General features: G+C 42.4%; 2 protein-coding genes across 11 annotated transcripts; one reads left to right on the forward strand and one right to left on the reverse strand.

Annotated features, from left to right (window-relative positions):
• Positions 1-172: 172 nt before the first annotated feature.
• On the reverse strand, positions 173-14,425 carry fkbp15b (FKBP prolyl isomerase family member 15b). 7 transcript variants are annotated; one of them, XM_046870687.1, is made up of 31 exons: positions 14,209-14,425; positions 13,246-13,343; positions 11,599-11,677; positions 11,189-11,258; positions 10,389-10,463; positions 10,201-10,299; positions 9,639-9,788; positions 9,320-9,388; positions 9,103-9,246; positions 8,879-9,006; positions 8,712-8,760; positions 8,402-8,428; positions 7,597-7,722; positions 7,423-7,513; positions 7,231-7,307; positions 6,794-6,878; positions 6,589-6,698; positions 6,270-6,368; positions 5,831-5,925; positions 5,581-5,683; positions 4,936-5,107; positions 4,710-4,846; positions 4,450-4,605; positions 4,103-4,255; positions 3,842-3,934; positions 3,623-3,736; positions 3,397-3,507; positions 3,008-3,292; positions 2,451-2,968; positions 1,425-1,536; positions 173-675 (listed from the first exon to the last, which is right to left on the reverse strand). In XM_046870687.1, the coding sequence occupies exons 1-31, from the start codon at positions 14,256-14,258 to the stop codon at positions 598-600; spliced, it is 3,753 nt and encodes a 1,250-aa protein (XP_046726643.1). In that variant the 5' UTR covers positions 14,259-14,425; the 3' UTR covers positions 173-597. The 7 variants fall into 7 exon arrangements, with proteins under 7 accessions (XP_046726643.1, XP_046726641.1, XP_046726639.1 ...); XM_046870685.1 differs by having other exon boundaries at positions 2,451-3,292; positions 7,231-7,304; positions 14,209-14,424; XM_046870683.1 differs by having other exon boundaries at positions 2,451-3,292; positions 14,209-14,424.
• Positions 14,426-14,753: 328 nt separating this feature from the next.
• On the forward strand, positions 14,754-20,269 carry LOC124399625. Of its 4 annotated transcripts, XM_046870696.1 has the most exons (12): positions 14,889-14,910; positions 15,586-15,650; positions 16,123-16,289; positions 16,955-17,093; positions 17,431-17,500; positions 17,579-17,682; positions 17,793-17,874; positions 17,953-18,210; positions 18,489-18,669; positions 18,928-19,076; positions 19,216-19,307; positions 19,939-20,269. In XM_046870696.1, exons 3-11 carry the CDS (start codon positions 16,133-16,135, stop codon positions 19,276-19,278), a joined length of 1,203 nt encoding a protein of 400 aa, XP_046726652.1. In that variant the 5' UTR covers positions 14,889-14,910; positions 15,586-15,650; positions 16,123-16,132; the 3' UTR covers positions 19,279-19,307; positions 19,939-20,269. The 4 variants fall into 4 exon arrangements, with proteins under 4 accessions (XP_046726650.1, XP_046726651.1, XP_046726652.1 ...); XM_046870694.1 differs by lacking the exon at positions 15,586-15,650 and having other exon boundaries at positions 14,754-14,910; XM_046870695.1 differs by lacking the exon at positions 15,586-15,650 and having other exon boundaries at positions 14,754-14,910; positions 20,168-20,269.
• The last annotated feature ends 5,888 nt before the right edge of the window (positions 20,270-26,157 follow it).

The raw sequence follows: 26,157 nt of genomic DNA on the forward strand, positions 1-26,157 counted from the left end.
GCATTAATATAAATCAGATTAAACAAGTATGAATCTCATTTGCTCTTTAAGGAAATAACTCCACAGGGAGGCGTGGCTTGTGATCGTTAGTCCCAGTGGCCGATGTGCATGTAATCGACCAATACCAAAAGTGGATCCAACAGTTTAGATTTCGTTTCATGACAGGAAACAGTTTCAGAACGATTTAGCCAGCTCGTCTTTTATTACATTAATCCAGATTAGCTTTCCGTTATTCACGAACACAAACCGTTCACTCTGACACGAGCGTTATTACCCACATCGCCCTTCCAACTCCTGATTCAGAGCAGTCGGAGACGTCTGGCGCATTAAAACGTCTTAAAAAGCGTGTAATTATTTCATGGTCAAGTTTCAGGCTACAACTGATTTGAGAGACAAATGTGTGATTGAGTTCTAGAAAAAAGAAAAAAAAAAAGCATTTCCAGTCATGTGCTGCTGTCCTTCAGAAATGATGAGTGTGGGAAAAGGGGAGGAGCTTCTGAATCCGGTCTCGCTCCTCTTACTGCCCTCTCGATTTCCGTGCCAACCGTTACCCAGGAGACAGGCGATTGTGGTTTGGGTTGTTGGTAGAGGATGAGGTCAGTTCAGCCAGTCCAGATCGTCATCATCGCTGTCGTCTCCAAACAGAGGGGCGGGAGGGGGCCGTCCTTTTAAACTCTAACGACCAATCAGACACAACAGTCACATTCACAACCAATTGGAAAATCTTTCCTCTCACATCTAAAGTCGCTACCATTTCCTTATGGCTGGTTTATGCCTGCACTTGAACTACTCCAGCATGACGATGCCCCTGTGCACAAAGTGAGCTCCATGAAGATCTGCTATACATGGTTTGGAGTGGACGATCTCCTGCTATAGACCTTTGGGATGAATGTGATCTGCACTGCAGACTTCCTCACCTCTACATCAGTACTTGACATTGCTAACTCCCTTATGGCCCAATGAATCTCCACAAAATCTAGTGGAACATCTTCCCAGAAGGGTGAAGGTTCTTATAACAGCAAATTGGGAACCATAAGTTCTAATGGGGATGTTTAAAAAGAAAATCTTATGGTCGGGTGTCCACAAACTTTTGGCCATACAGTGTGTTTGTATGTTAATCTTTTACGTTAATTCCCTTCGTGATGTCATCACAGAACACCATCGCTAAAACGTACGCATTTCAATAAAAGCGTATCTCACGTCACTACGTCGTAGCGTGATGTGAAAACGTGTACACGTGGCTCCTGAAAGAACTCACCTGATTGGTTTCTTCACACGAATAATATTCAGTAATTGTGTTAGTGTTAGTTGGAGGTGAGTTTGGTTACAGGAAGTACAATTTGACAGGCATGGTGTGTGTGTGTGTGTGTGTGTGTGTGTGTGTGTGTGTGTGTGTGTGTGTCTCAATGAAGCTCCTTTCTCACCAGCTCCTCCTCCTCTTCCTCATCATCTTCCTCACCAGTTGGTAGTGGTGGGGGTTTAGTCGGGGCGGGGCTCTGGAAAAACGGCTCTTCTGAATCTGCATGCTCGGACGGACTGAGACGGAACGTCAGACAGGACAAGGACAGGACAAGGACAGACATGGAGTCGAGAGGATGCATGATTACAATTAATCACTCACACTACACCATCGCTAAAGGGGTAGGGGTATTTGGGGGGTATTAGGGAGGGGTTGGTGGAGTTGATTGTTAGTCATTAGCAGTTAATTCCAGAATCGATTCAGTTTTTAAGTGGATTTTGGGTGTTTTATTCCTCTTGTACTACAGCAATTTGTTATTTACATCTATTAAAGAATTACTTTTTTCTAATCTATTTTTAGTTACATATATTGAAACAAGTTAGTTCCTAGGGGTTGGGGGCAATTGGAACAAGTGGGGGTTAGTTCGATTCATTGCTTCATGTTAAAGAGTTTTCATGGGTTGGTGAGTTTGTGCTTAATGACTCGTGATCTGACTCGTGAATCAACTCTTAAGCAATCTTATAATCTGACTCGTGAATCAACTCATAAGCAATCTCATGATCTGACTCGTGAATGAAATTGTGAAAAAATTTGTGAGCTGACTCGTGATCTGACTTGTGAATCGACTCGTTCGCAATCTCGTGAGTTGACTCGTGAGCAGTCCTGCTCGCCGTTTCTGTTTCAGTAAAATGAGTTGTTTCGGGCTGCTGATTAAATCATGTTCTCACATACAGTTTTTTCCATTGCAACATTATCCTAAACTGGATACACTGACCATGGGTCTATGATAGCGAGCAGTTTCCTTGATGTCTGCTTGTTCTGATTATTACATTTTTAACTACTTTTGAATATGAAAGTGGCCATTTTTTTGTCGGTGATCGTCTGTGGTTGATAAAATACATTTAAGGCTGGGTTTTTAGAAAATACTGAACCGGTTTCTACACCTGACTGTTGCACATTCAGGCAGTTGAAACACTAACGCTCTGCCTACCTGCTGGGCCGTGACGCCGTTTCTGTACCGTTCTCTTCCGTAGGGTTCGGGGGTGGAGGGGGATTCTTCGGGGGTCCGGTGTGAACGGTTTCACCTGGTTCTGTTTCATCAGACAGACCCAAAGTGCTTTCACTCTTGGTCACCGCTTCCTCTTCAGGTGCTACGTCACCCAGTCGACCTACGCAGGTCACATCTTCTTTGGGAATGACATCATTCTCTGTGGTGGGCTCAGAATGCACGAGCTCTCCTGCTTCGATCAGGAGATCAAATTCTTTTCCTGTCTCATTCACTTCCTCTTGAGCACCTTCGGCTTCCTGGTCAAATTTCACTTCCTCTTCATCTCTGATGACTTCCTGTTTACCTTTTTCTTCCTCTTCACTTACTATAACTTCCTGTTCATCCTTCTTTTCTTCTTTATTACTGATGACTTCCTGTTCATCCTTCTTTTCTTCTTTATTACTGATGACTTCCTGTTCATCCTTCTTTTCCTCTTTATTACTGATGACTTCCTGTTCATCCTTCTTTTCTTCTTTATTACTGATGACTTCCTGTTCATCCTTCTTTTCCTCTTTATTACTGATGACTTCCTGTTCACTCTCTCTTATCTCCTTGTGCACACTCTCTGGTTCTTTACTCTTCTCCTCCGTTACTTGTACATATCTTTCTTCCTCTTCTACACCCTCGTTCTTCCCATTCATATGTAACTCCTCTGTGTGGTTCTCCTGCTCCTTGTGCTGCACTTGGCTTGTCCTGTCCTCCTCTTCCTCCTCTTCATCTTCCTCATTCTCCTTGTTCTCGGTCGAGGATGGTTCGGAACTTGAGAGCAGCTGCAGGGTGACGTTCTGTGGAAATAAACAGGAAGTGAGCGCCAGACTTTTCCCTGGGGTTAGAACAGGTGTATCTTCGGAGTGTGTGTGTGTGTGTGTATTTTAAGTGAACCCATCACCTTGATGGTGTTGACCAGGACGCTGAGCACCACGCTTCCAGTGTACGTCTCATGGAGCTCGAACTCCCCACGTAAAGAGTGGAACACTCCATTCATCACACGCTTCACCTGCTTACACACACACACACACACACACACACACAGGGAACAGTGAAGATGCTGGATGTACAATAGTTTCTGGTACAGTGTGTGTGTGTGTGTGTGTGTGTGTGTGTGTGTGTGTCACCTCTCCCGTAGTGTCTGTTTGTTGTCTCTGCTCTGCCAGTCTCTTCTGTAGCTCTGAAACCTGAGTCTCCGCCTCCTGCCTCGCTGACTCCGCCCTCTTCTCCAATTCACAGCACTGCAACACATTCACTCGTTTATTCATCAGTTCATCACAAACTTACTTTCTTTTCAGCTCAGTTTCTGGGGTTTAAATGTTTCATGCCGGTTTCCTCCGTCTGACCTTCTTTTGCCAGGCCTGAAGCTCCTCCCCCTGGTCTTGTTGCTGTAGTAACCGTTGCTCCTCCTCTTCTCTGGAATGCTTGAGAGCAGAGAACTGTGAGGAAGAGGAAAAGAGAGAGGGGGAGAGGCAAAGGATTATGAAAAAGAGACAGGGAGATGGAGAGAGAGAGAGAGAGAGAGAGAGAGAGAGAGAGAGAGAGAGAGAGAGGTCTCTGTGTAACTGATGAAGGGATGTTTTGTGTGTGTGTGTGTGTGTGTGTACCTTGTCCTGGAGCTGTGTGAGTTTGAGCTGCAGTGTGTCTCTCTGTTCTGTGAGTTCAGTCACCTCTCTGGTCTGTTGTTCTTGTGCTGAAGCCAGAGCTCTCTCACACTTCGCCTGCCACTCCCGCTCCACATCTGCCTGCAGCTGTGCTAACTGCGCGTGCGCACACACACACACACACACACACACACACAGAGCTCATTTTACTGACACCATAATGTGTTTTACTGTGGAACTGAGGAACTGTGTGTATGTTTGTATGAATCTTAAACAGACTCGAAGAAGATGAAGGCAACAAACAAACACACACACACACACGCACACACACACACACACACACACACTACCTGCTCAGCAGCCGCCTGATCAGTGTTGGTACGAGCTTTCCGCAGTTGACTCCGGAGTTGGTCCATCTCCACCTGAGTGGCCTTCCTTACCTCCTCCAACTCCTCATCGCAGCGCTGCCTCTCCGCCTGCCACTTCCTCTTTCTGTCTGTCAGAGTCTAAACACACACACACACACACACACACACACACACACACAGTGAGTAAAAAGGTTCTAGTAAAAATGTACAGCAGGTGCGAGTGTACATGAAGACATGCTTACCCTCTCCAGACTCTCCTTCTCGCTCTTCAGGTCCTGCAGCTCCTCGTCCAGGTTCCTCAGCTTCATCTCCACCTCCTTCCGCTTCTGCTTCTCAACTCTGTACTGCATCTGCGCCTGCTCGGCCGTCTCCTTTATCTCTAAAACGCACACACATTGAGCTCTGAACATCATGTGGAATTCCAACACTCGGTCGCGAGTTCTCAGCAGGAGGTAAACCGTTCCTCACCTTGCAGCTGGTTCTCTGTGGCAGCGAGCTGGACGCCGAGCTGCTGCCCCTCCTGCAGGGCGGCGCTCAGGCTGGACTCCAGGGCTGCTGCTTTCTGACGTTGTGCGGTAACCTCCAACTGCAGCTCCGATACCCGCGCTGTAGAGATGGCCAGCTCGTCCGTCAGCCTCACCTGCAAACCCGCAAACACACACACACACACACACGCTTTAACACCAACACATACAAACCAGAGAAAACGATGATAATGAGACCAAACTAAAGACGCGGTGACGAACAGCTGTGTGTCGGATGAAAAGAACTCGCCGCTGATGGACCAAAAAAGAAATAAAAGAAAAGAAAAAAAATAGAAGAAACGCATTTTTTTTTTCTTTCTAAAAAGAAGCGAAAGCGAAACAGATGAGGGGGAAAATGGCAGGGATGAGGAAGCTCACCTGGTTCCTGCCCACATCCAGTGGCAGTGCATGCTGGGAAAAGAAAGCAGTCACTACCACCAAACTGACCCTCAGCCAATCAGATCAGATCAGATGAATCGATCTGGTTCTATTTGAGCGTCTGGTATTAAAGAGTTACACTAAATAGTGTATATAGAGTTAGAGTGTGTAGTGTGGCTTTGTGTGTGTGTGTGTGTGTGTGTGTATGCACCTTTTCCTTTTCCGCTTGCAGAAATCGGGCCTGGTTCTGTTCACTTGAGTTCTTAAGAGTGTCGTTCCGCTGCTCCATCAGCATATTACTCTGCTCCATGCACCTACACACACACACACACACACACACACACACACACACACACACACACACACAATGTCCCGGTTATAAATATTAATTCCAGAATATTTCGAATTCATAATGAAATACAAATTGGAAAATAAAGTGATGTCAAAAAGAACAAAGGAACCTCTGGTTCTGGTTGATGAGTTCTCCGATCTTGCGGTTCTGCTCTTCAATGCGTGAGCTCTTCTCGAAAACCTCTTTCTTCAGGCAATCGTTTTCCTAAACAGGAAAAAAGAAACATGCACACCGTGTAACAAAATTAAAGGTCGGCTGATTCGTCTGTTTTTCTAAATGATTAACACCGATAGTTAATTGCTGGAACTACTGTCAAAAATACATGCTGATAGTTTTTCCGGGTTGCATTATACAGTACGAGAGTGGCCTCTAGAGGCGAATCACTGACGACACACACTGTTCATTTGAAGGGGCTTTTTTTAAAATGTTTTTTATTTATTTGGAGTGTTAAATTTTGCTTCAGTTTATTGACATTTTTATTAAAATCGTATGTATTCATATTTTGCACATTTTCATGATTAATTGCTGTATTTTTTTTATAATAAAACCTGGATGATGCGCTGGATGGTGCTCATGATCATCGCGGTATCCATGGAGACAGTGGACAATCCCAGAGAGAGCCCACCCTGCTTGTGTAGCTCCTCTACCTGATAGGATGAAAAAAGGTGTCAAAGAAAAAAAAACATGTATCCGGAGTGTCACTACAGCATAGAGCAACCAATCATATTACAATATGCAAATGAGGACACAAGTATAAGAAAGTGGAGGGACTATGAGAATGTCTGTAATTTGCATATTCATTGACGAATATTTGAACAACGAAAAATATGATTGTGTGCATTTCTTTGGTGTTATGGAATTTCTAACCTTGGCGGCTAACTGGTCCACTTTATCGCCCACTTTGCCGACAGCTAATCGGATCTCGGTGTTGTGCTGCCGGGCTTCCGTCATCAAAAAGGATGTGACATCACCACTTCCTGTTTTTGGTGGACATTCCACATTATTACCCCTGTGTGTGTGTGTGTGTGTGTGTGTGTGTGTGTGTGTGTGTGTGTGTGTGTGAGATGGTTACCCTGGTACGGCACGGTCTGTGAGTAAATCTGTCCCACTGGTTGTAAGTGCGAGGGAGTTGTAGTGGACTGGTTGTAAGAGTACGGCTAAAAAAAACACACACACAAACACACACACACACACACACACACACACACACACACACACACACACACACACACACACACACACACACACACACACACACAGCACTATTATAGAAGGAGTCTCCAATGTACATCCTAAAAAGCCAGAGCTATTTAGCAAAAGGAAAACAAGTGCATATAGCTGCTATAACCTAAGTGATACCAGGAATGTTAAATGTAACCAAAAGCAGATAAAACGTAAGACATAAAATTGTACTCACATAAAAAATGTGTTTGTGTGTGTGTGTGAGTGTGTGTGTGTGTGTGTGTGTGTGTGTGTGTGTGTGTGTGCGTAATCCAATGTACTCCTCACCTGGAAGCCATGACCTGCGACGTGCATGACAGGCTGGGGACTGGCTGTTGCCATAGAAACAGGCATAAAGCCGGCTGCTGGAGAAGACAGAGGATATGAGGAGACATGGTTCATGAAACACTCCGCTACATAGCTAAGGGAAGTGCTACTGAAGCAGGAACGTGAGGAAGTGTGTGTGAGATGTGTGTTTACCCTGTAGCGAGGCTGAAGGTCCAGTGGTGAGGTGGACAGGCTGAGGCGAGGGTGCAGGAGGACGCTCTTTCAATCGGGACACACTCGGGTCCTATGGGACACGTCACAGCGGCAGTTTATAATGCAGATTAGAAAATGAATAAAGTTCAGTTTTCTTTTTATAAACGTTCATACTTCCAGTTCGGAGTCGCTGGACTCGGCTTGTGAAGGAGATGATGCTGGGCCGGCGAGGAAGGGAAGCATGGGCTGACCCATTCTGGCCATGCGGGAGATGAGCTTGGCTTTGGTCGCGTCTGGATTCTGAGGAGAAAAAAAAAACATATGTTCTCGTCCAACTTTGACGCTAAGGTTGCAAAATTCTGGGAATTTTCAATACTGGAAACTTTCCATTGGAATTCAATCCATCAATCACATGCACACAGCACACTAGACCACGCCCCCTACTGTGCATTCTAGAATACTGCACACAAAATTATGTCGAAATATCAATAATCTTGGTTTAAAAGTTGTTTTTTGAAACAATTGAAACAAAGTAAAAAATTTCATCTGTATTAGTTTGAATGCATGTCAGTGTATGACCAAACAAAATGTTTATATTTATGTTTGTATATGAAACAGTTTATATAAATTTCCTCAAATTTCTAATAGATTCCCATAGAATTTCAGAAATTCATGGTCAACTTCCAAAATGATGAAATGATGAATGTTGAAGTTCTCATAGAAGGTTTCCAGGAAATTTTCCAGAAATGTATAATTGAAAATTTCCTCCAATCTGAATTTGAAATGCAAACATATCCAGATTCCAAGATCTGTGTGAAAAGAACGTGAAAATCCAGATTTGGAAGAGAGTGAAAGCCGTTGGTAAATTCGAGACTCAAATATAAACAATCTATACGGATTCGTGGATTCAGTTTTGGAAAGCAGCTCCGAAAGATCAGCGAAAAAAGGTTCGTTCGACGTAAAACCCAAAGCTACTCACGGTTTCCGACACTGGAATGTCAGTTATCTGGAACCAAAATCCAAAGACATACGAAAATTGGCAATTCTTATATTTTACAATTAAATCAGATATTTATAATCGGAAATTGAATTCAGATTCCGATTCAGATACTCTAATCTAATATTTCATCAGATTTTGCTCTCCAGAAGATTATTAGGCTTCATGTAGAATAATGGAACTGAAACTGGACCTGGTCTCGAACAGCGTATTAGCATCATTTACCATCAGCCAAATATTAGCAGAAAGTGTAAACTAGTGTCTGAAAGTGAAGAATGAGGAGGAAACTCACTGCCAGCTGTTCACTCAATGAGTTGGATTTAGCTCTCAATGGTGGTTCACTGAAAAATCAAAAACATTAACAAACAATTATTATACATTTATAGCATCTTATATGAGACATAAAGCACCGATTTCTCGATTTGGACCGGAACCTCTGCAGCCCCGTGCTGCTCGTACCCCGTTCTGCTGGCTGCTGAGGTTGGATCGGGCCCCAGACTCTCCAAGCTGGGGGCAGGGGAGGGAGCAGTGGTGTCCCTGGAGCTCAGGGGGGTCTTCTCGGGTCCGGCTTCTTTAACAAACTTCACCTGAACAATCACACACACACACACACACACACAATGATATTTCAATCATTTCCTTCCTAATATTGAAAGCATACACTAAGTTTTATCGTCTCTCACCCTGCGAATTTCAGCCTCAAACACCAAAGTGCTGTCTGCAGGGACTCGCCCCGGGACGCCCTGCGATCCGTACGCCAGAGCCGGAGGAATCACGAGGAGACGCCGTCCTCCTTTACGCATGTTCAGCATGCCCTCCTCCCAGCCCTGAGAGAGAACTTGCAATTAACATGCAGCCGAACCCTCATCCTAGCTGATGGATTCTCCGGTTCCTGCTCACCTTAATGACTTTTCCAGCACCGAGCTTCAGTCTCAGAAACTTGTCCTTATTTAGATTAGAGTCAAACATCTGGAGACAGAAATAAAACATGTACATAAGCGAACAGACGCTGTTTGCTTAACAAGATGAATCGGATCTTGTCGCATTAGAGATTAGAGGACAACACGGGACTGTAAAACGTTTAGCCGTTATATTTGTGCGCAACAATATCACTTTTGCCAAAAAGTGGGAGGTGTTATGGGAGTTCCCAAATTTGCATATCAATGCATATTCATGTAACCTGTTAATTTTCATACATTAAACCACTTTGGGATCCTACCTGGCCGATGGTGTGGTTCTGCAGCAGCCAGCCGCTGTAAGCTACCTCCAGAGAATCTCCGTTGTCCACACCCTGACCCTCCCCAAGAACCAGGTCCTGAATCATCGGCATGTCCAGAGGAGAAGAGCAGTTCGCTTTAGCCAGACACACCTGAAATAACGCACATGAGAAACGTCTAATTTACAAAGCTTCTCCACCTTCTTCAACGCAGATGCCCGGCACGGATGTTTGGATTTCTCAACCAAAACTTGACACCAAAAGTCTCCAAAGTTCATCATCGTCGTCTATATTTACAAATGTAACTTCAAAGGAGGCGGCGCTCAGGGTGGGGTGGAAAAATATCATTAAATATTATATTAATGAAATGTTTAAAAGTATTTGGAGTGAGACACTTTTCTTAGCGACCTTGTAAATAAAATGTAAAAGATATATACATTACGATACCAAACATCTGGTCCATCTGCTATGTCAAAAACTACACAAGAAGCCTCCAGCAGAGGGCACTGTGCATCATATAAAACAAACAAACAAACAAACAAACAAAGGAAACACCCAAGCGCACCTCTTTGCAGAAATCTGTGGCTGCTTTCTCCGACTCGAACATGAGAGACCAGTTCTGCCGCTGATCATCATAAAAGGTGCAGTAGTTACTTGGCTGGACCTGAAATGGGAAACCAGAGCGGATGAGAAGGCAGGAACACTGTGGGGGGGATTTAAAGTTATCAGAAGGGTAAAGTAGAGAAAACCCACAGTGAAGGAGAAAGCCGGGTGAATCCTGGCCGCAGTCACTGGTTTCTGCTGGCTGGCGTACAAGAGGAGTTTATACTGCAGAAGAGACAGAGACGGGAAGAGGGACGAATATTAATTACAGTCTCATCCTTAAAAAAAAATCCAATTAGAGACAAGAAACGTGCAAAAATATTTAAAAAAATGGCAGAAGATTGTGCAGCGACATGCCATCCCATCCGGTTTGCCCTCAGTGGGACTGTTTTTTGTTTTCCAAAAGGACAACGACCACAAACACACCTTGCTACAATCACCCAGTCTAAATCGAAGGAAAAGCAGCCAACAAGCACTCAACACCTCTGATAACTCTACAGTATATGCTGAATATTCAGCGTATAATCGGCGCTGCTTGAGGTTGACTGAGAGAACGCCGAGCGTGTGCAAAGCTGACATCAAAGCAAAAGGTGGCGACTTTGAAGTTTTAAACATATCAATGGGTAAATGGGTTTCGAAAACACGACTTTGATTTACATAATTCCAGACGTGTTCTTTCTTCAGTATTCATACAAATTAAAATATATTAAAAAAATAAAACGAAAAAACACTGAAGGAGATGGAATGCCCAAACTTTTGACTGGTACCGTGTATATATAGTATCTCCCAAAAGTAAGTGCACCCCTCACATTTTAGCAACCATTTTAGTATCTTCTGATGGACAATACTATAGAAATCGAACTTGGATATATTTTAGAGGAGTTAATGTGCAAGCAGCTCCTTGATGTCCTTGATGACCCGATGGTTGGGAACATCTGCTTTACACCCACCTCCTTGTTGGTGTGGTTTCCTAACACCGCAGCTCCCAGCTTGCCTTGCTTCACGTACTGTCCGTTAACACTGAAACGACAAGCATCAGGGTTTACACCGACACTCCCACACGCTATTCTTTCTCTAAATCTGACAAAATATTAACGGTCTCATGCTGTTATGAAAAGTGAAAGTGTAATTCTAATCGATTATATAAATAATTTAAAATATTGATATATTAATAAAATAGATTCATATTTACATGGATCAATTAAGATTTGCATAAATAAGACTGATTTACATATAAATAAGATTAATTGGGATTTTGTGATTTATTTTATAATGCAAATAGATATAAAGTGCATAAAACTGAGGCTTTGGTGCTACGCTGATGATGATGATGAGGATGATGATGAAAATCAACACTCACTATCTGTACGCGTGTACGGCCGTGGCGAAAAGCACCGCAGGTGAACCGGGTGGAGGAGCGGCTTTCTGAGAAGGTGGACCTGTAACACATACACACCAGATCTAAATGACTCGTTTTTTAGACGAGTCGACTCTTTCAACCAGCATTTGGTTTCATTCGTTCGTCACGAGTCGATTCGTTTCAAAAAGAGCCATTTTTCTTCTTCCACAGAAACATCTTAATTTTATGTTTTTGAGCTGCTGACTCACTGAATCACGAGGAACGATCACAGCCACACGGTGGGTTTAAGAAAGCCAAAAGAAAATGAATCATTTGGGGGTCACGAGAGTCGACATTTGCTGGTGAACTAAATGATTTGCATCAGTGAAAAGTGACAAACTTCCCACTCAGGACAAACGGCTGTGATTTCCCTCAGACATTTCTCTCTGTCTCATTTGTGCCTCTTTTTTCACGCTAGTGAAATATTTTTATATTTTAATCTAAACTCTTTTTAACTCTTTTTATCGTTCCATCCTTCCAGCAGATCAGAAGTAATCTGGTTGCTAGCGCTCAGCTCACAAGCCTCTCTCTCTCGAAGAATAAACACTAATGAATAAACCTGGACTACAAACACTACAGCACTCTTAAAGAAGGTCTTAACATCGCTGCTCTATTGAAAGTGTTTGGACATACTGTAGCACTGTATGTTATACCGGTTGCTCCAAAGCAGACAGGAAATCCCTTCAGATGATTATCAACACCTCCCTGAGCCATGAGAGAGCTGAACACCAACAAACACCAAGAATGGTCGAGTCTATATGCACTACGCACACGTGTTTAGGGCTGAAACATTTCCTCGAAGTAACTCGAGTAAGTTGAATAAAAAATGTTTCGTTTAGTCCATTAAACTTTACACTGAGCACTGTGTTTCCACACGGACCATTATTACTGACGCGCCGCCTGCTATACTCCGGAGCGTGCTGGACAGGTAAGACAGAAGACGCTGCAGATTGAAAAAAATGGAGGAATGGGAAAGGGTGAGAAGATGATTCAGGCAAAGAACACAACAGAGTTTCCAAAAAGTTTGGGATAATTTCTTTGCATTTTGATTAAATATGGCAATTTAATTCATTAAATAGTGTTTAGTTTTCACAGATATGCAAATTTTGCAATAGAAATTTTCATTTTTCCAAATAGGAAACAAATTGCTTTAATTTGAAGAGAAATGTATTATTTTCTTGTGTATATTTAGTGTTGCCCTTTAATAAAGAAAAAACACTTCTTACTCGATTACTCGATTACTCGATGGAATAACGTAGAAAACTTGATTACTAAAATAATCGATAGCAGCAGCCCTACTTACGTTTATACACTTCTGCCTCGTATTTATTTATTCCCACTTACAATCTGTATAAAAACTAATTGATTAAATGTGCAATACCTTCATAATAAAAATTGACATTTTTTTTTTATTCTTTATTATATTTTAAGGCACCATAAGGACTGACATTTCATTTCGTTGTACCCTGTGCAATTACAATAAATAATCTATCTATCTATCTATCTATCTGTCTGTCTGTCTGTCTGTCTGTAATCCTGCAGAACAGTGTTTTTTTTTTTTTTTAAGTTTTTCCCCATTGAAGTTTTTTTGTAAAGATGAGACATTACCTGAGCTCTTACGAGGCTGTTTGGGGGCCGTGTACTGGAACGACTCATTGGCCTGTCCAGCCGTCTGGTCCAAGCTGAACAGAGAGGCTAATTTCGCCCTGTGATCACACACACACACACACACACACAGACACACAGACACACAGACACACAGAGAGAGAGAGAGAAAAAATTTAACTAGCTTTAGACCTAGACCTAAAGCATTCTCAACAATTATTTCATTATGCCATGGTTTAATTATTATTATTATTATTATTATTATTATTATTTAACAATTTCAAGAAAACGTGCCAGCGATTTCTACAACCTACACAAATCTGGATCTACACTTTAAATAATTATTTCGGTTATTTTTTGCAATGATTGAAAAGTAAAACGCTGGTTCAAACAATTCATTAATAATAATATTAATATTAATAATAATAATAATAATAATAAAGCCTCACTATTCAAAACTAAATTCAATGCAGAACATTCAGCAATCAGACAGACAGTTTTCTTATAATGGTCAGATTATTATTTAATATTAAAATAATTTTACCCAGAACAATTAGACTGATAGATACAATAATAAAAAATAATAAATAAATAAAAATGAAGAAAAAAAAAAAAGGCATTTCACGAAGGGGTGTTTCGAGTGACCTGAGGTCACGTGACAGATCATGTGCACAGTTAATACACATGAAATGCAGGGATTAAAAGATTAATTATATATAAAACGAACAAATCAAGTTATATATTTTCAAGAAAACTGACAGTTTAAACCGGATATCAACAGGAAGTAACTTTCAATCGATTTATCCGACAGCTTTTAGTGTCCGGGTTTATGAAAGTGCTAGCAGAACTAGCCATAGAAAAAAAATTACACTATTCATAATTAAAAAATACACAATCCTTCAATGTTTAAACATCTCTCAATCATCTGAAATTAGTTTCGATTTGTGGAGGTAAAGTGTCTCTTACCCTCCTGTAGGAGACGTGAAATCTCCGTCTTCATCATCAGCAGCGAACATGTCTCCGGTCTGCGTCCCCAGATAACCGTCACATACACATTAAATCAGAAAACACCTTAAAATCACGTCATTAAGAAGTAAATAAAGCGACCAGAATCAACACTGGATCAGAACCAAGGAAGCTTAACTTCCTTTCGAACTTCCGGTTTCCACTGATCAGCTGACCTTCCACCTGATGCCGAGACACACTTTAGAGTGCGCGTATATTCTGAGGTTTACTGTAATCACCCCCGGGAGCCGCGTTGTCTGGTTTTATATACAAAATATATACATATATAATAAACCAACTAATTATTTATAACAAATGCACATATAAACAAGCAGGGATGGTACTCAAAAATATTGCAGCATATAATATTACATTTGGGAGCTACACAATTCAGGCACAATAGCACAAAAAAATAATCCTTATAAATAATTATGGAGTAAAAAGAAAACACTATCGAAATCAACACTGTTTTATTAAGATTTCATGTCTAATTAAAACAAATAAACCGTCTCTAAGAAAAAAATACAACAAAACACAATAAAGGAAATCACTACTATTACTGCTATTAATGATTATTGATTACCGTAAAGCCATAACTACACGCGCACACGGACACGCAGACATTAGAGCTGAAGCTGTGTGCACGCGGGACTCCTTCATGAGGTTCAAGTAGTGCTTTACATTATATTTTTACATTTTTGGATCACAATTTATTATGTGTCAGGACGTGTGGCAATTATCATAGTTGGTATTCAGCAAGGTTTGTTAGTTATTAGTTGTATTAGTTGTATTGGTGTAGCAAGCTTGTTGCTAAGCAACGGAATTTTGATTGTAATTCATTAATTAGTTGGCAAATCTGTAGTGTTGAATCCGAAATTGGTGTTTTCTGCTGTGTTTATGCAGTCTGTTAAAACATTAAAACAAGGATTAATATAATATTATCTGTGTCTGTATAAGTATCCAAAGTATTATAAAAGCAATATGATGTGTTTGACTCAACATCATCCACAACTTAATATTTATTATATTTAGTGAATTATGTATTTAATGTTAAATAAGGAATAAATCGCTCTTAGGGTCGTACAGGAAAATAATCAGTGATTATTTGTGATGTAATGAGCAAAGTCACACTTCTCATGCCAGAGTTGATTGTTTGTTTTCCAAATGTTCTTGCATGTTTTATTCCTCTAACAGCAGTGAAAAGTTTAGAAATGCACAGTTTTGAGACACATGCATGTTCCTTTTGTTTGGAACTCAAAGGCAAAAACACAAGAATTGGACAGTGAAAGACTGAAGGTTCTGTGGGGTACGAATGTGACATTTTTGTCTCTAATTGAGGAACGTCTGGAGAACAGATGAGAAGATGTGATCAGACCGCCTCGCCAACACACTCACACATGAAGGTGAATGCATAAGGTTTTGTGTTGTTTTGGAGCAGGGAAGGTTGGAGACCTATTCCGGAAAGTAAACCAACATGTCTCCTGTTCCATACTTCAACACCATGCAATTTTCTTCTGGACTGAGTATGTTGAAGAGCTCTGTAAGCCTTGTTTAGAGAGCAAACAGTCGTCTGAAGTGATATCTATCATGGAACGAGCTGCCCAGTCACTGCACCTAAATCCTATTAACCTGCTCTGGGATGAAGTAGATTGGAAAGAAATATAGTATTTCAGCTGAATGTCTGGAGAAACGAACTGTCTGGGTGCTTTCCTACTAAGGAAGGGTTTTTTTTCAATGAAAATAAAGAACATCTGGACATGTATACGTTTGTTTAGTCAAAATAAATCTTAATCTCGTTACATTAGCGAGTTTGTTGCATTGAAACAAATGAACACGCCTGTCATGCAGTTAATCAAACATCTCGCTGTATTTCAGTGATGTCAGCATGCAGAGCTTTGGTGGTGAAGAACATTTGGATGGGGTTCACTGTTTATGGCCTCTATGTCCACACCCATGCTGCTGGGAGACAGAGCGACGCATCGCTACGGGCGCGTATCGCCGTGGAGTCGGTGTGCCAACTAAACACCACGCCAGCGTTGATGGTGAACTGAAGTCTCTGATTCACATTATTGACAGTCACTATTGACACACACACACACACCATGTAAAATAGTACTGATCTTTTTTACAAAAAAAAAATTAAATACTGAAAATGTGATTAATGATATAAATACAAATATATTAGGAAAATAATAAGTAATTAATTAATTAATAATAGTAATAATAATTATTTAACAATATAAAATACATGCATTTAAACTGATACACTCCGAATAAATAAAAACAGTTCCATCCAAAAAGAATAAAAAAAACACTTCAACATGCAGCATGTGATATCAGTGATTCGCCTCTAGAGGCCGCTCTTGTACTGTGTAATGACGGCGAATCTTCTCAGCTGCTCCAGCAACCCGGAAAAACTGTGTATGGATTTTTGCTGAAAATTCCAGCAATTAACTATTGTTAAACAAAACCGATGCATCAGGGTCGACCTCTAATGTTTAATTCCTGAATTGCGGTGCTTATATTTTCTCATGAAGCCGTCCTTTCTGTAGCTGTTCAAGAAATAGTTCTGAACTGGTTTAATGTTGTTGCTGTTGCTGTTGTGTTCCACTTTGTGTTAATCACAGCAAATCCCAATTAGACTTTTAAAATGCTCAGATTGCACCCTTTAAAAAGGCAGGCATTTAAAATGTCCTTTGATCTGCAGAAAGTTCGCCACGTCTGACCGTAGTGGACGTCTCTGAGTGGGCAGGAAAGAGAATGAGACCTGTGAGGCCAGACAGAAGAAATCTGAGCGGAATGAACTCAGAGGTGGAACCTCTACAGAAAGACACCGACACGAAAACGTGAGTTATTCAGATACCAAGATTTTATACTGAAATGAACATCTGATTAATTTGAGAATTACAACTGAATCAGACACTAATTTAATGTTCGTTTCATGTTTTGATTTCGTTAGGCAAACGCCATTATATAAGTCGTTTTGTTGTATATTTATATATTCTTGAAATTTCTTGCTGTTGAGTCACGTTTTGATTATTCAGTCTGAATTTTCTATTCTCTGTGAATTAAACACTGTTCTAGAAAATGTAAAAAAAAATATTCAGACTATATTTGATTAAACGGGTTAAAAGATTAAAAGTTTGTTTTTTGCCTCTAAACGTTGCTCTTTTTTACACACAGCAAAAATCCGTGTTTCCCAGCGATCACTTCAGCACCGTCTGAATCCCACACCAGAAACAAAGCTGTAAATGTAGGTCAAAGGTCAATGAATGTGCTCTGTGGACTGTGAGAGCATTGAGTGACCAGGTGTGTTGGTTGTGTTTAAAAGGATCGCACAGCTCACATCCCCCCTCTGATTGGCTCATCGTGTAGATCCCCATCTTTAATGTTGTGGGTCCCGAATCCCCATCACAACCCTCAGTGTTCTAAAAGGTGACATTCAGGACATGGCTGAGAAACTAGCAATAATACAGTAATAATAATGGATAAGAACTAATCAAATGCTAATCAAAGGAGGTACCTTCTTCATTCTGTTTTTTAAGCATCAGCTCAGAAGTTCCACGCTGCACCATAAAGGAGTTATTCTGCCTCCCGGCTGCTCACACACACACCACGTCTGCATCGGTGAGTAAATCCGATCCGATCTTTAAGCCATAGTTGTGACATTGAAACGTCCTGCCTGATACGGTTCCTCTCCATTAGAACCGTGAAGGAACGACGAAGAAGAGGGTGCGCTTTCAGCTCTTCCATTCACCCGTGAGATTTCACTCCAGCCAGCAGGCCGAGTCAGTGTCTGCAGCTCAGCTGGAGGCAGGTGCAGGAGACGGCACCAAACTCCTGAGTGACCCGAGTGCGTTCCTGTTGAAGAACAGACCCGTCATTTTTCACAGCGTTCAAGAGAGAGCCATCAGGACAGCGAGCCAGGAGGCACCGGCTTCACTTTACAAACTGGATAGCAAGGTGATGGAGGGGTCTTTTACAGTTGTTATCGTAGACGTCAGGGTGAAGGACAAGCCTTAGACAGCAGGGTTTTAGACAAATCTTCCACAGTTGTTGCCTTGAACAGCAAGGTAAAAGAAAGGTCTATCACAGCAGGGTGAAGGACGTGTCTTTATGTTCTGCTTGAACAAATCGGCAGAAAAATACTGATATTTGTCTGTAGAGTTAAATGTAACTATAATTGGATAAAAAATATTGTGTTTTTGGCTAATTTGCTTTTTATTACCGGATTTGTGCAGACAGCAGAGGAGGACGCGGACTGGGATAGACTGAGAATACAGCCAAACCTCTGGAAGAGACACGTCTCTCTTGAGGGCTTCAGACCACCAGGGGGCGCTAGAGGAATTCCAGAGACTGGCAGCTCCTATCCTGGTTCCAAAGCGAGCTCAGATCGAACGATTTGCAGCCCACAATGTGCAGGTAAAGTGTGACCTCTGTATGTGTCAATCACAATGTCGACGGGTGTGGCCTCTGTATGTCAGTCACCATGAAGTAGGCGTGGCCTCTTTGTTTGTCAGTCACAATAAAGGAAGTGTGGCCTCTGTGTCAGTCTCAGTGAAGGTCTGGTTTGTGGGTCTGTCCCTCTTCATGGAAATGGCATGGCTTTCAGTCATCACAATAAAGAAAGCATTCCCTGTCACATTGTGTGTGTGTGTGTGTGTGTGTGTACATGCCCAGGTCCCACTATACGGGCGTGTGTAAAGAGGATGGTGCGTTACAGCCGGTGCACTCATCCACTACTCTCTCACAAAAAGCACTGTAGAGGAACCAGGTCAGAACTGGACATGACCATCTGCAGCTCTACTACTATTAAAGAACACAATCAGGTACACTGAGTGAGAGCAAACACACACACACACACACACACACACACACAGAAACATCCCATGATCACAAACACTTGTTCTGTGTAGAGGACTGTGTGTGTGTGTGTGTGTGTGTGTGTGTGTGTGTGTGTGTGTGCAGATATTAAACACAGATGAGAGGTATGAGGGAGACGGGGGAAGTCCCACCAAACTCAGATTTTGACTCCCAGGACTTCACCCATGAGCTTTACGGTGAGACACACGGCAATCCTGTGGGTGGCGTTTTTATTCTGAACTTCATACAAGCTACAGCTGATCAACTTTCGAAAAAACATGGAGATCTGCTTATCTCTGTCTGTGGCCCCGCTCTCTTTCTGTTTTTCTATTTTTCTAATTGTCTGTTTATCTGTTTGTCTCTCAATAACCCTGTCTGTGTCTGTCTGTCTCTATACATCTGTCTGTCTCTCTATAACACTGTCTCTCTCTCTCTCTCTCTCTAACACTGCCTGTGTCTGTCTGTCCTTTAATAACCCTGTCTGTGTCTGTCTGCCTCTCTATAAACCTGTCTTTGTCTGTCTGTCTCTTTATAACCATATTTGTCTCTGTCTGTCTCTATAACCCTGTCTCTCTCTTTGTCTGTTTGACCCTGTCTTTCTCTCTCTCTCTCTCTCTCTCTCTCACACACTGTCTGTCTCTGTTTGTCTCTCTGCTATTGCCTTGTTCTCTTCTTGTTTGTCCAGATCTCACCTATTGTTGCTTTCTCTTCCATCCTCTCTGTGTGTCTGTCTCTGTCACCTCATTTTTTTGTGTTCTGCTTTTATCACTCTCATCTCTCCCCTCTCTCTCTCTCTCTCTCTCTCTCTCTCTCTCTCTCTCTCTCTAGAGCACTCTAATCTCACTCCTGACCCTAGTCCAGATCAGAGGTTCATCACTGAAGCGATGGAACCCTGTTCCACACCAAGCCTCAGCTAACTGTAACACACACTCATTTTTAATGACTTGTTCTATAAAATAAACGTTGTTTTGCCCTGAGACCTCATTGAGCAGGAGCCTCATTTAGAGCAAGTCCCTGTGGCAGACCAAAGACCCCTGGTTGGATTCTGTCTCACCAGGGAACCCCCAGGAGAACGTGGAGTCTGTCGAAGAAGTCATTTCGGACCTTTTGGGTTTCCTACCACCACCAATAACCAAATAAAATGATTTGGATTGAGTTATTTCTTTGAATTCTCAATTTCTATTGCATTATAGATACACATGATTGTGACTGGCAAGTGTGTGTGTGTGTGTGTGTGTTACCATGCTCACTGGGACACAGACACACACACACACACACATATGAAGACACAGCTGTGCAGTCCTCACACCCAGCTTCTGTCCTGATGCCAGAGAACCTCCAGTCCCACCACACACACACATTCTAGCCTGTGTTTCCATGAGTGCTTAGCTTAAAAGGAACATGCCAGTGTGTGTGTGTGTGTGTGTGTGTGTGTGTGTGTGTGTGTGTGTGTGTGTGTGTGTGTGTGTGTGTGTGTGTGTGTGTGTTTGTGCATGAAAGAGTTTAAGAGACTGAGCAGTGCTTACTCTGTGAGGAGAGATTTCCAAACCCCATGCCCAGATCCTCACATTCCGTCTCGAAGCCGCTCAGGGTTTTTCACCTCCACCTGCTGAACCTCGCTCTGGCAACAACACCCCCGAGCTCTGACGTCAGCCACAAGGAAAGACCATGGTGTTGAGGTGTAATTACACACGCCACATTCTTAACACTGCACGAACACGGCTGAGAGCGCCTCCACGCCCAGTCACGTTTTCTCAAAATGCTCTCACAATCTCCTCCAACTCTGGGTTACAGACTAGGTAAGTGTACGGGTATGTAAGGATCCTTCCATTACTCCATTTAGAGGTAAATAGAGGACACGCCCACCGAGAAGGTGACGGTAACGAAGGAGCAAACAAATCCAAATGACCAAGGTGCCAAGATGTGCACCAGAGAGCGTGTCTGAGTGAAATGTAATCCCGAGGGCTTGGTACAGGCCTTACGTAAGAAAAAAAACACTGTCTCGTGTTTGTGTGATCAACACCGGGTTACTGCGGCGAAGTGGAGACACTGGGACCTACCAGGGAGGCTGATGGTCCTCTTACCAGTGATGGGAAGATCAGATCACTTTAGTGTGTTTGTTCTTTGAATCTCGTTCATCAAATGAACAAATCTTTTATTGAGTCGTTTAATTCTTTCTGTTCCTTTGATCAGAAATAGAATTTTATACAAAAAAATTCAGTAGATCCCAGAACATACGTCTACATACAACAACTTTGACTATAGTTCCTGCTTGATAGAACCAGACAATAGATTTGTGTATCTTGTATTAGAGCAGTTAAAATATAATGCTTTGAGTCCAATTCTCTCATACTGACCACTGGATGTTCAACATGCACCTCATGGTAAAGAGTCTCTGAGGAATTGATAATTAGAATTGTTCATCCCCACAAATGTGGAGAAGCTCCATTTGTTTAACATCCAGCAGCTCTGTGATGTCATTATGAAGGAGTGGAAGAGGATCCCAGCGACAACCTGTACAGCTCTGGTGAATTCCATACCCAGGAGGATTAAGGCAGCGCTACATAACAGTGGTGCTCTCACATCATATTCACACTTTGGACACGGTTTTGACATGTTCACTGAGGGTGTACTCACTTCTGTTGCCAGTTATTTAGACAATAATGGCTGTATATTGTTCTTTTCAAAAGACAGTAAATCTGTACTGCTACACAACCTGCACAACTCCTCTAGTTTCATTTCTATAGTATTGTCTCTTGAGAAGATACTAAATGGTTGCTGAAATGTGAGGGGGTACTTACTTTTGTGAGATGCTGTATATATAATTGTATTGCATCCACAGGAGTCACGTGTTAAAGGAAAGTTTGTTGAAACCTGTGGTTCTAAGGTTTAGAAACTGTGGCATTGATGAAAAGGCAGGAGGCGGAGCTGGAGGTGGCGGAGATGAAGATGCTGTGGAGTGATGAGGATGGGCAGGATTAGAAATGAGATCATTAGAGGGATCGTGCAGGTAGGAAATGAGGTGAGAGAGGAAACAACCAGGAAACAACTAGTACTTGGACGTCTCTCTCTGTCTCACTTTTCATTTTTAACAGTGGAACAGCACAATGTCGCTTTAATATCAGCACATGGACACTTTAGTGACAATCACACGGTGGCACATTTTTATCCCAATGTTTATACTTTGTAGTCTTACTTTTAATGTACTTTACAGGGGTATATTGGCAGAAGAATGCTGAGGCTGGAGGAAAAGAGGAAGGTCAAGGAGGAGTTTTATGGATGTGGTGAGGGAAGACAAGCAGGTAGATGTGATGGACAGAGTGGTATAGGACATGGATGATCCGCAGTAGTAACTATTATTATTTGTAGTGATATTAATTATAATTATTACAGGACAGCTTATAAAAATTAAACTTGATTGTGTTGATGATTGTGTGTGTGTGTGTGTGTGTGTGTGTGTATGGCACCCAACCAGAAAAGAGTCCACACGATATAATAAAGTGAGTAATAGACAGGTAAATCCTTCCAGTTGTGGAAAAACAAGCCACTTGTGTGTGCTGTGGAATGTGCAGGGGGTCTCCCGTGTGTTTGATTTAGTCTGATGGCGTCAGTGTGTGTTTGGTCAGGGCTTTAAGGTCGTGTGCGTACACACACAGTAAAACGAGACGCCGTCGTTAATGTGGTGTGGGCGGTTGCCGGGCAGAAACCAGAAACATCTCTCTCCGGCGTCTCGATGCATCTCGGACGCTGCAGCTGCTGTATGTCATAAACCCTGGTGTGTGTGTGTGTGTGTGTGTGTGTGTGTGTGTGTGTGTGTGTTGCATCTGATCTGGAAGCATTTGACACAATTAGACTTGGGCCTGGACCCTGGATAAAGCCGTCTTTTGATGCCCATTGACTCAGGGGAAAAAGTGAGAGCCATGGTGGACAGCCTGGATTCATTCAAGCTAACAAGCAAATCATTGTGATGAGTGTGTGATTCAAGTAAACAAATGACCTGATGGATAGATCACACTGAGAGAGAGAGAGAGAGAGAGAGAGAGTTAATAAATCCCCCTGATCTCAGAACGGCTTGGCATCGGGTCGCAGCGATCGTTAGCGTGAAAAACGTTACCACAGCACGTGTGTTTGCTGAGCCGTATTTGTTTACGACGTTCTCTCTGAAACGCTCTGATTTCACATTTTCCCCAAACAGGACGTGCTCTGTGAGCGAGGCCTTACACACCCTCGGTCGCACAGCGAAGCCAGTGTAAAGAAGCTGGTATTGGTGTGAGCTCCAGACGCCGAGGCTCCTCGGGTTCCTCTGCTTTTCACTCATTTGAACCAAAAACGTTCCTTCGAGGTGAAATCTCAGGCTTTGGCTTTACAGAATAAAGGGAATGACTTGGACACGGATTTTGAGGCAAACCTCAAACAAAAAACACATCTAACTGTTGAGGAATGTAAAAAGTTGGTGAGGAGGTCTCTTCACTTTAGCCAGGCTGATGTTCTCGAGCTTAAGAAGCTCCACCCTTCTGCAAATGTAACTTTAACCATGTTGCAGCTAAAAAAATGCACAGATAAAAAACACACCATGAACTTGCTATAGAACTGCTACTGTATAGCAAGACACGCCCCTAGGGGTGGGGCTTATACATTCTTACATTCTAAGGAGGTGTGACTTTGATGAGGATTAATACGGGGTTGTGTGTGTCAGTGGATGATACACTGTAAGGACAAAAGTATTGGGACACCTGATCCTATGAGCCTATGTAATTCCTCCTGAAACCGTTTCCTTGGACTAGGTGACCCAGACCTGTTCCATCACGACAATGCACAGTCCCTGTGCACAAAGCCAGAAAACCTCCATGAAGATGTTCTTTCCATAGGTTGGAGTGGAAGATCTCCTGCTAAAGAGCTCTAAACCCTATTAAACCCTATTGGCCTGCTCACCTACACCAGTACCTGACTTTACTAACACCCCTGTTTTTGAATGAGCAATCTCCACAAAATCTAGAGGAACATCTTTCCAGAAGAGTGGAAGTTACTGTAACAGCAAAAGGAGACAAAATGTGGAATGGGATGTTCAAAAACATATTCAAACCCATGATGTTCAGATGTCTGCAAACTTTTGTCCATACAGTGTCCATGTAGATATTCAGTGGTCAGCGCATAATTAAATGCCCCTCATCACAGTTCTGCGGATGTTTCTGAGGACCACTTGTGCCACGCTGCTCGATATGTTCGTTGCAGGTGTGTGTTAAAGCCGATAAACATCTAGTATTTCACACGGTCTCGATTTAAAGCTGAAACCCCCGAAAGTACACATTTAGACATTAATCCCAAATAACAGCTGAACACGCACAAGCGACAACTTTGACTTTGCGTAACCTTTGACCTCTAGAGCAGGCGTCAGTGGTGAGGATGGTCAGGGTTCAGCGAGACACAGCTGATTCCACACACACACACACACCATCCTGTGTGAGTGAATGAGTGTTTGTGTGTGTGTGAATGCATGAGTGAGTGAGTGAGTGAGTGAATAGGTGTGTGTAAGTGTTGTAATATATGTGTCACTTTACCAGGTGGGGGCGCTAACCGTTTAGGCTGTACAGAGAAAATTGAGATGACTGGATAGTAACCATCAAATTAAATGGGCATAAAACACAATTGAAGATAGACATGAGGGTTCAGTGCAACATCATTCCAAATCATTACATGCTCAAGGCTGTACCAAGATGGAGAAGTCACAAACAAGGTTGGTGTCATGCAGTATAGTGGACATCGTTTAAAACCCAAAGGCAAACCCAGTTGAATCCCAGATTCTGGAAGATGCTGTACGACTGGGAATAAAGACATGTACAGTATAAAGATGGGACTCGTCAAACAGGTAGCAGCAGTTACATCAGAACATAATGAAATTAAAGAAATATACGCAGATGTTTTCACAGGACTTGGCTGTTTTGAAGGAGAACAACACGTCAAGCTAAAACCAGATGCTCAGCCTTTCATACACCCACCTTCAGTTCAGGTGGGTCTCAGGAACAAAGTCATGGAAAAGCTGAAACGGATCAAAGAATTAAATGTCAGTGAAAGGGTGCTGGAATCCAGAGCTTAAGTCAACATCATGGTCACTATCTGAAACCTTAAAATGGACCTAAACCACACCTGGAAAAGATCCGTATGAAGATGCACAGACCACAGAACAGAAAAGAGCTGCAACGATACCTTGGCATGGTCACATACTTAGAAAATTTCCTCCCAAAACTGTCTAATGTCACAGTCCCTCTAAGACCACTCATGGAAAAGACCGCAGAACGGTTCTGGGAAGACGCTCATGACAAGAGTCTTGAAGAATGACAAGGAATGTTCTCAGAAACAATTACTCTGAAATATTATGGTCCAGCAATGCCAGTGACACTCAGCATGGATGCATCCAGCGGTGGTAGGTAGGTTTTAGTGCTGGGTTGTTTCGGAGATATAATATTTGAGTCACTTTACCAGGTGGGGGCGCTAACAGTTAAGGTTGTACAGGGAGGGTGAGCCGAATAAAGTGCAGTTATTTACCATAAGAAGCGTTTGGTTCAGTTTATTATAAGTGTGTGATTGAGAGAGAGAGAGAGAGAGAGTGTGTGTGTGTGTGTGTGTGTGTGTGTGTGTGTGTGTGTGTGTGTGTGTGTGTGTGTGTGAGAGTGTGAGTGATTGAATGAGTGTATGAGAGTGAGTCCGTGAGTGTGATTGAGTGTGTGAGTGTATAAGTGAGTGTGAGAGTGTGTAAGTGATTGAGTGATTGAGTGAGTGTGAGTGTGTAAAGAGAGTGAGTGAGTGAGTGAGTGAGTGAGTGAGTGAGTGAGTGAGTGAGTGAGTGAATGTGTGTATGTGTATGAGAGTGAGTCCGTGAGTGTGATTGAGTGTGTGACTGAGCAGGTGTGTGATTGAGTGTGTGTGTGACTGAGCAGGTGTGTGATTGAGTGATTGAGTGAGTGTGTGAGTGTGTAAAAGAGAGTGAGTGAGTGAGTGAGTGAGTGAGTGAGTGAATGTGTGTATGTGTGTATGTGTATGAGAGTGTGT

The sequence above is a fragment of the Silurus meridionalis genome, chromosome 17 (assembly GCF_014805685.1).
Source record: "Silurus meridionalis isolate SWU-2019-XX chromosome 17, ASM1480568v1, whole genome shotgun sequence".
Lineage (NCBI taxonomy): Eukaryota > Metazoa > Chordata > Actinopteri > Siluriformes > Siluridae > Silurus > Silurus meridionalis.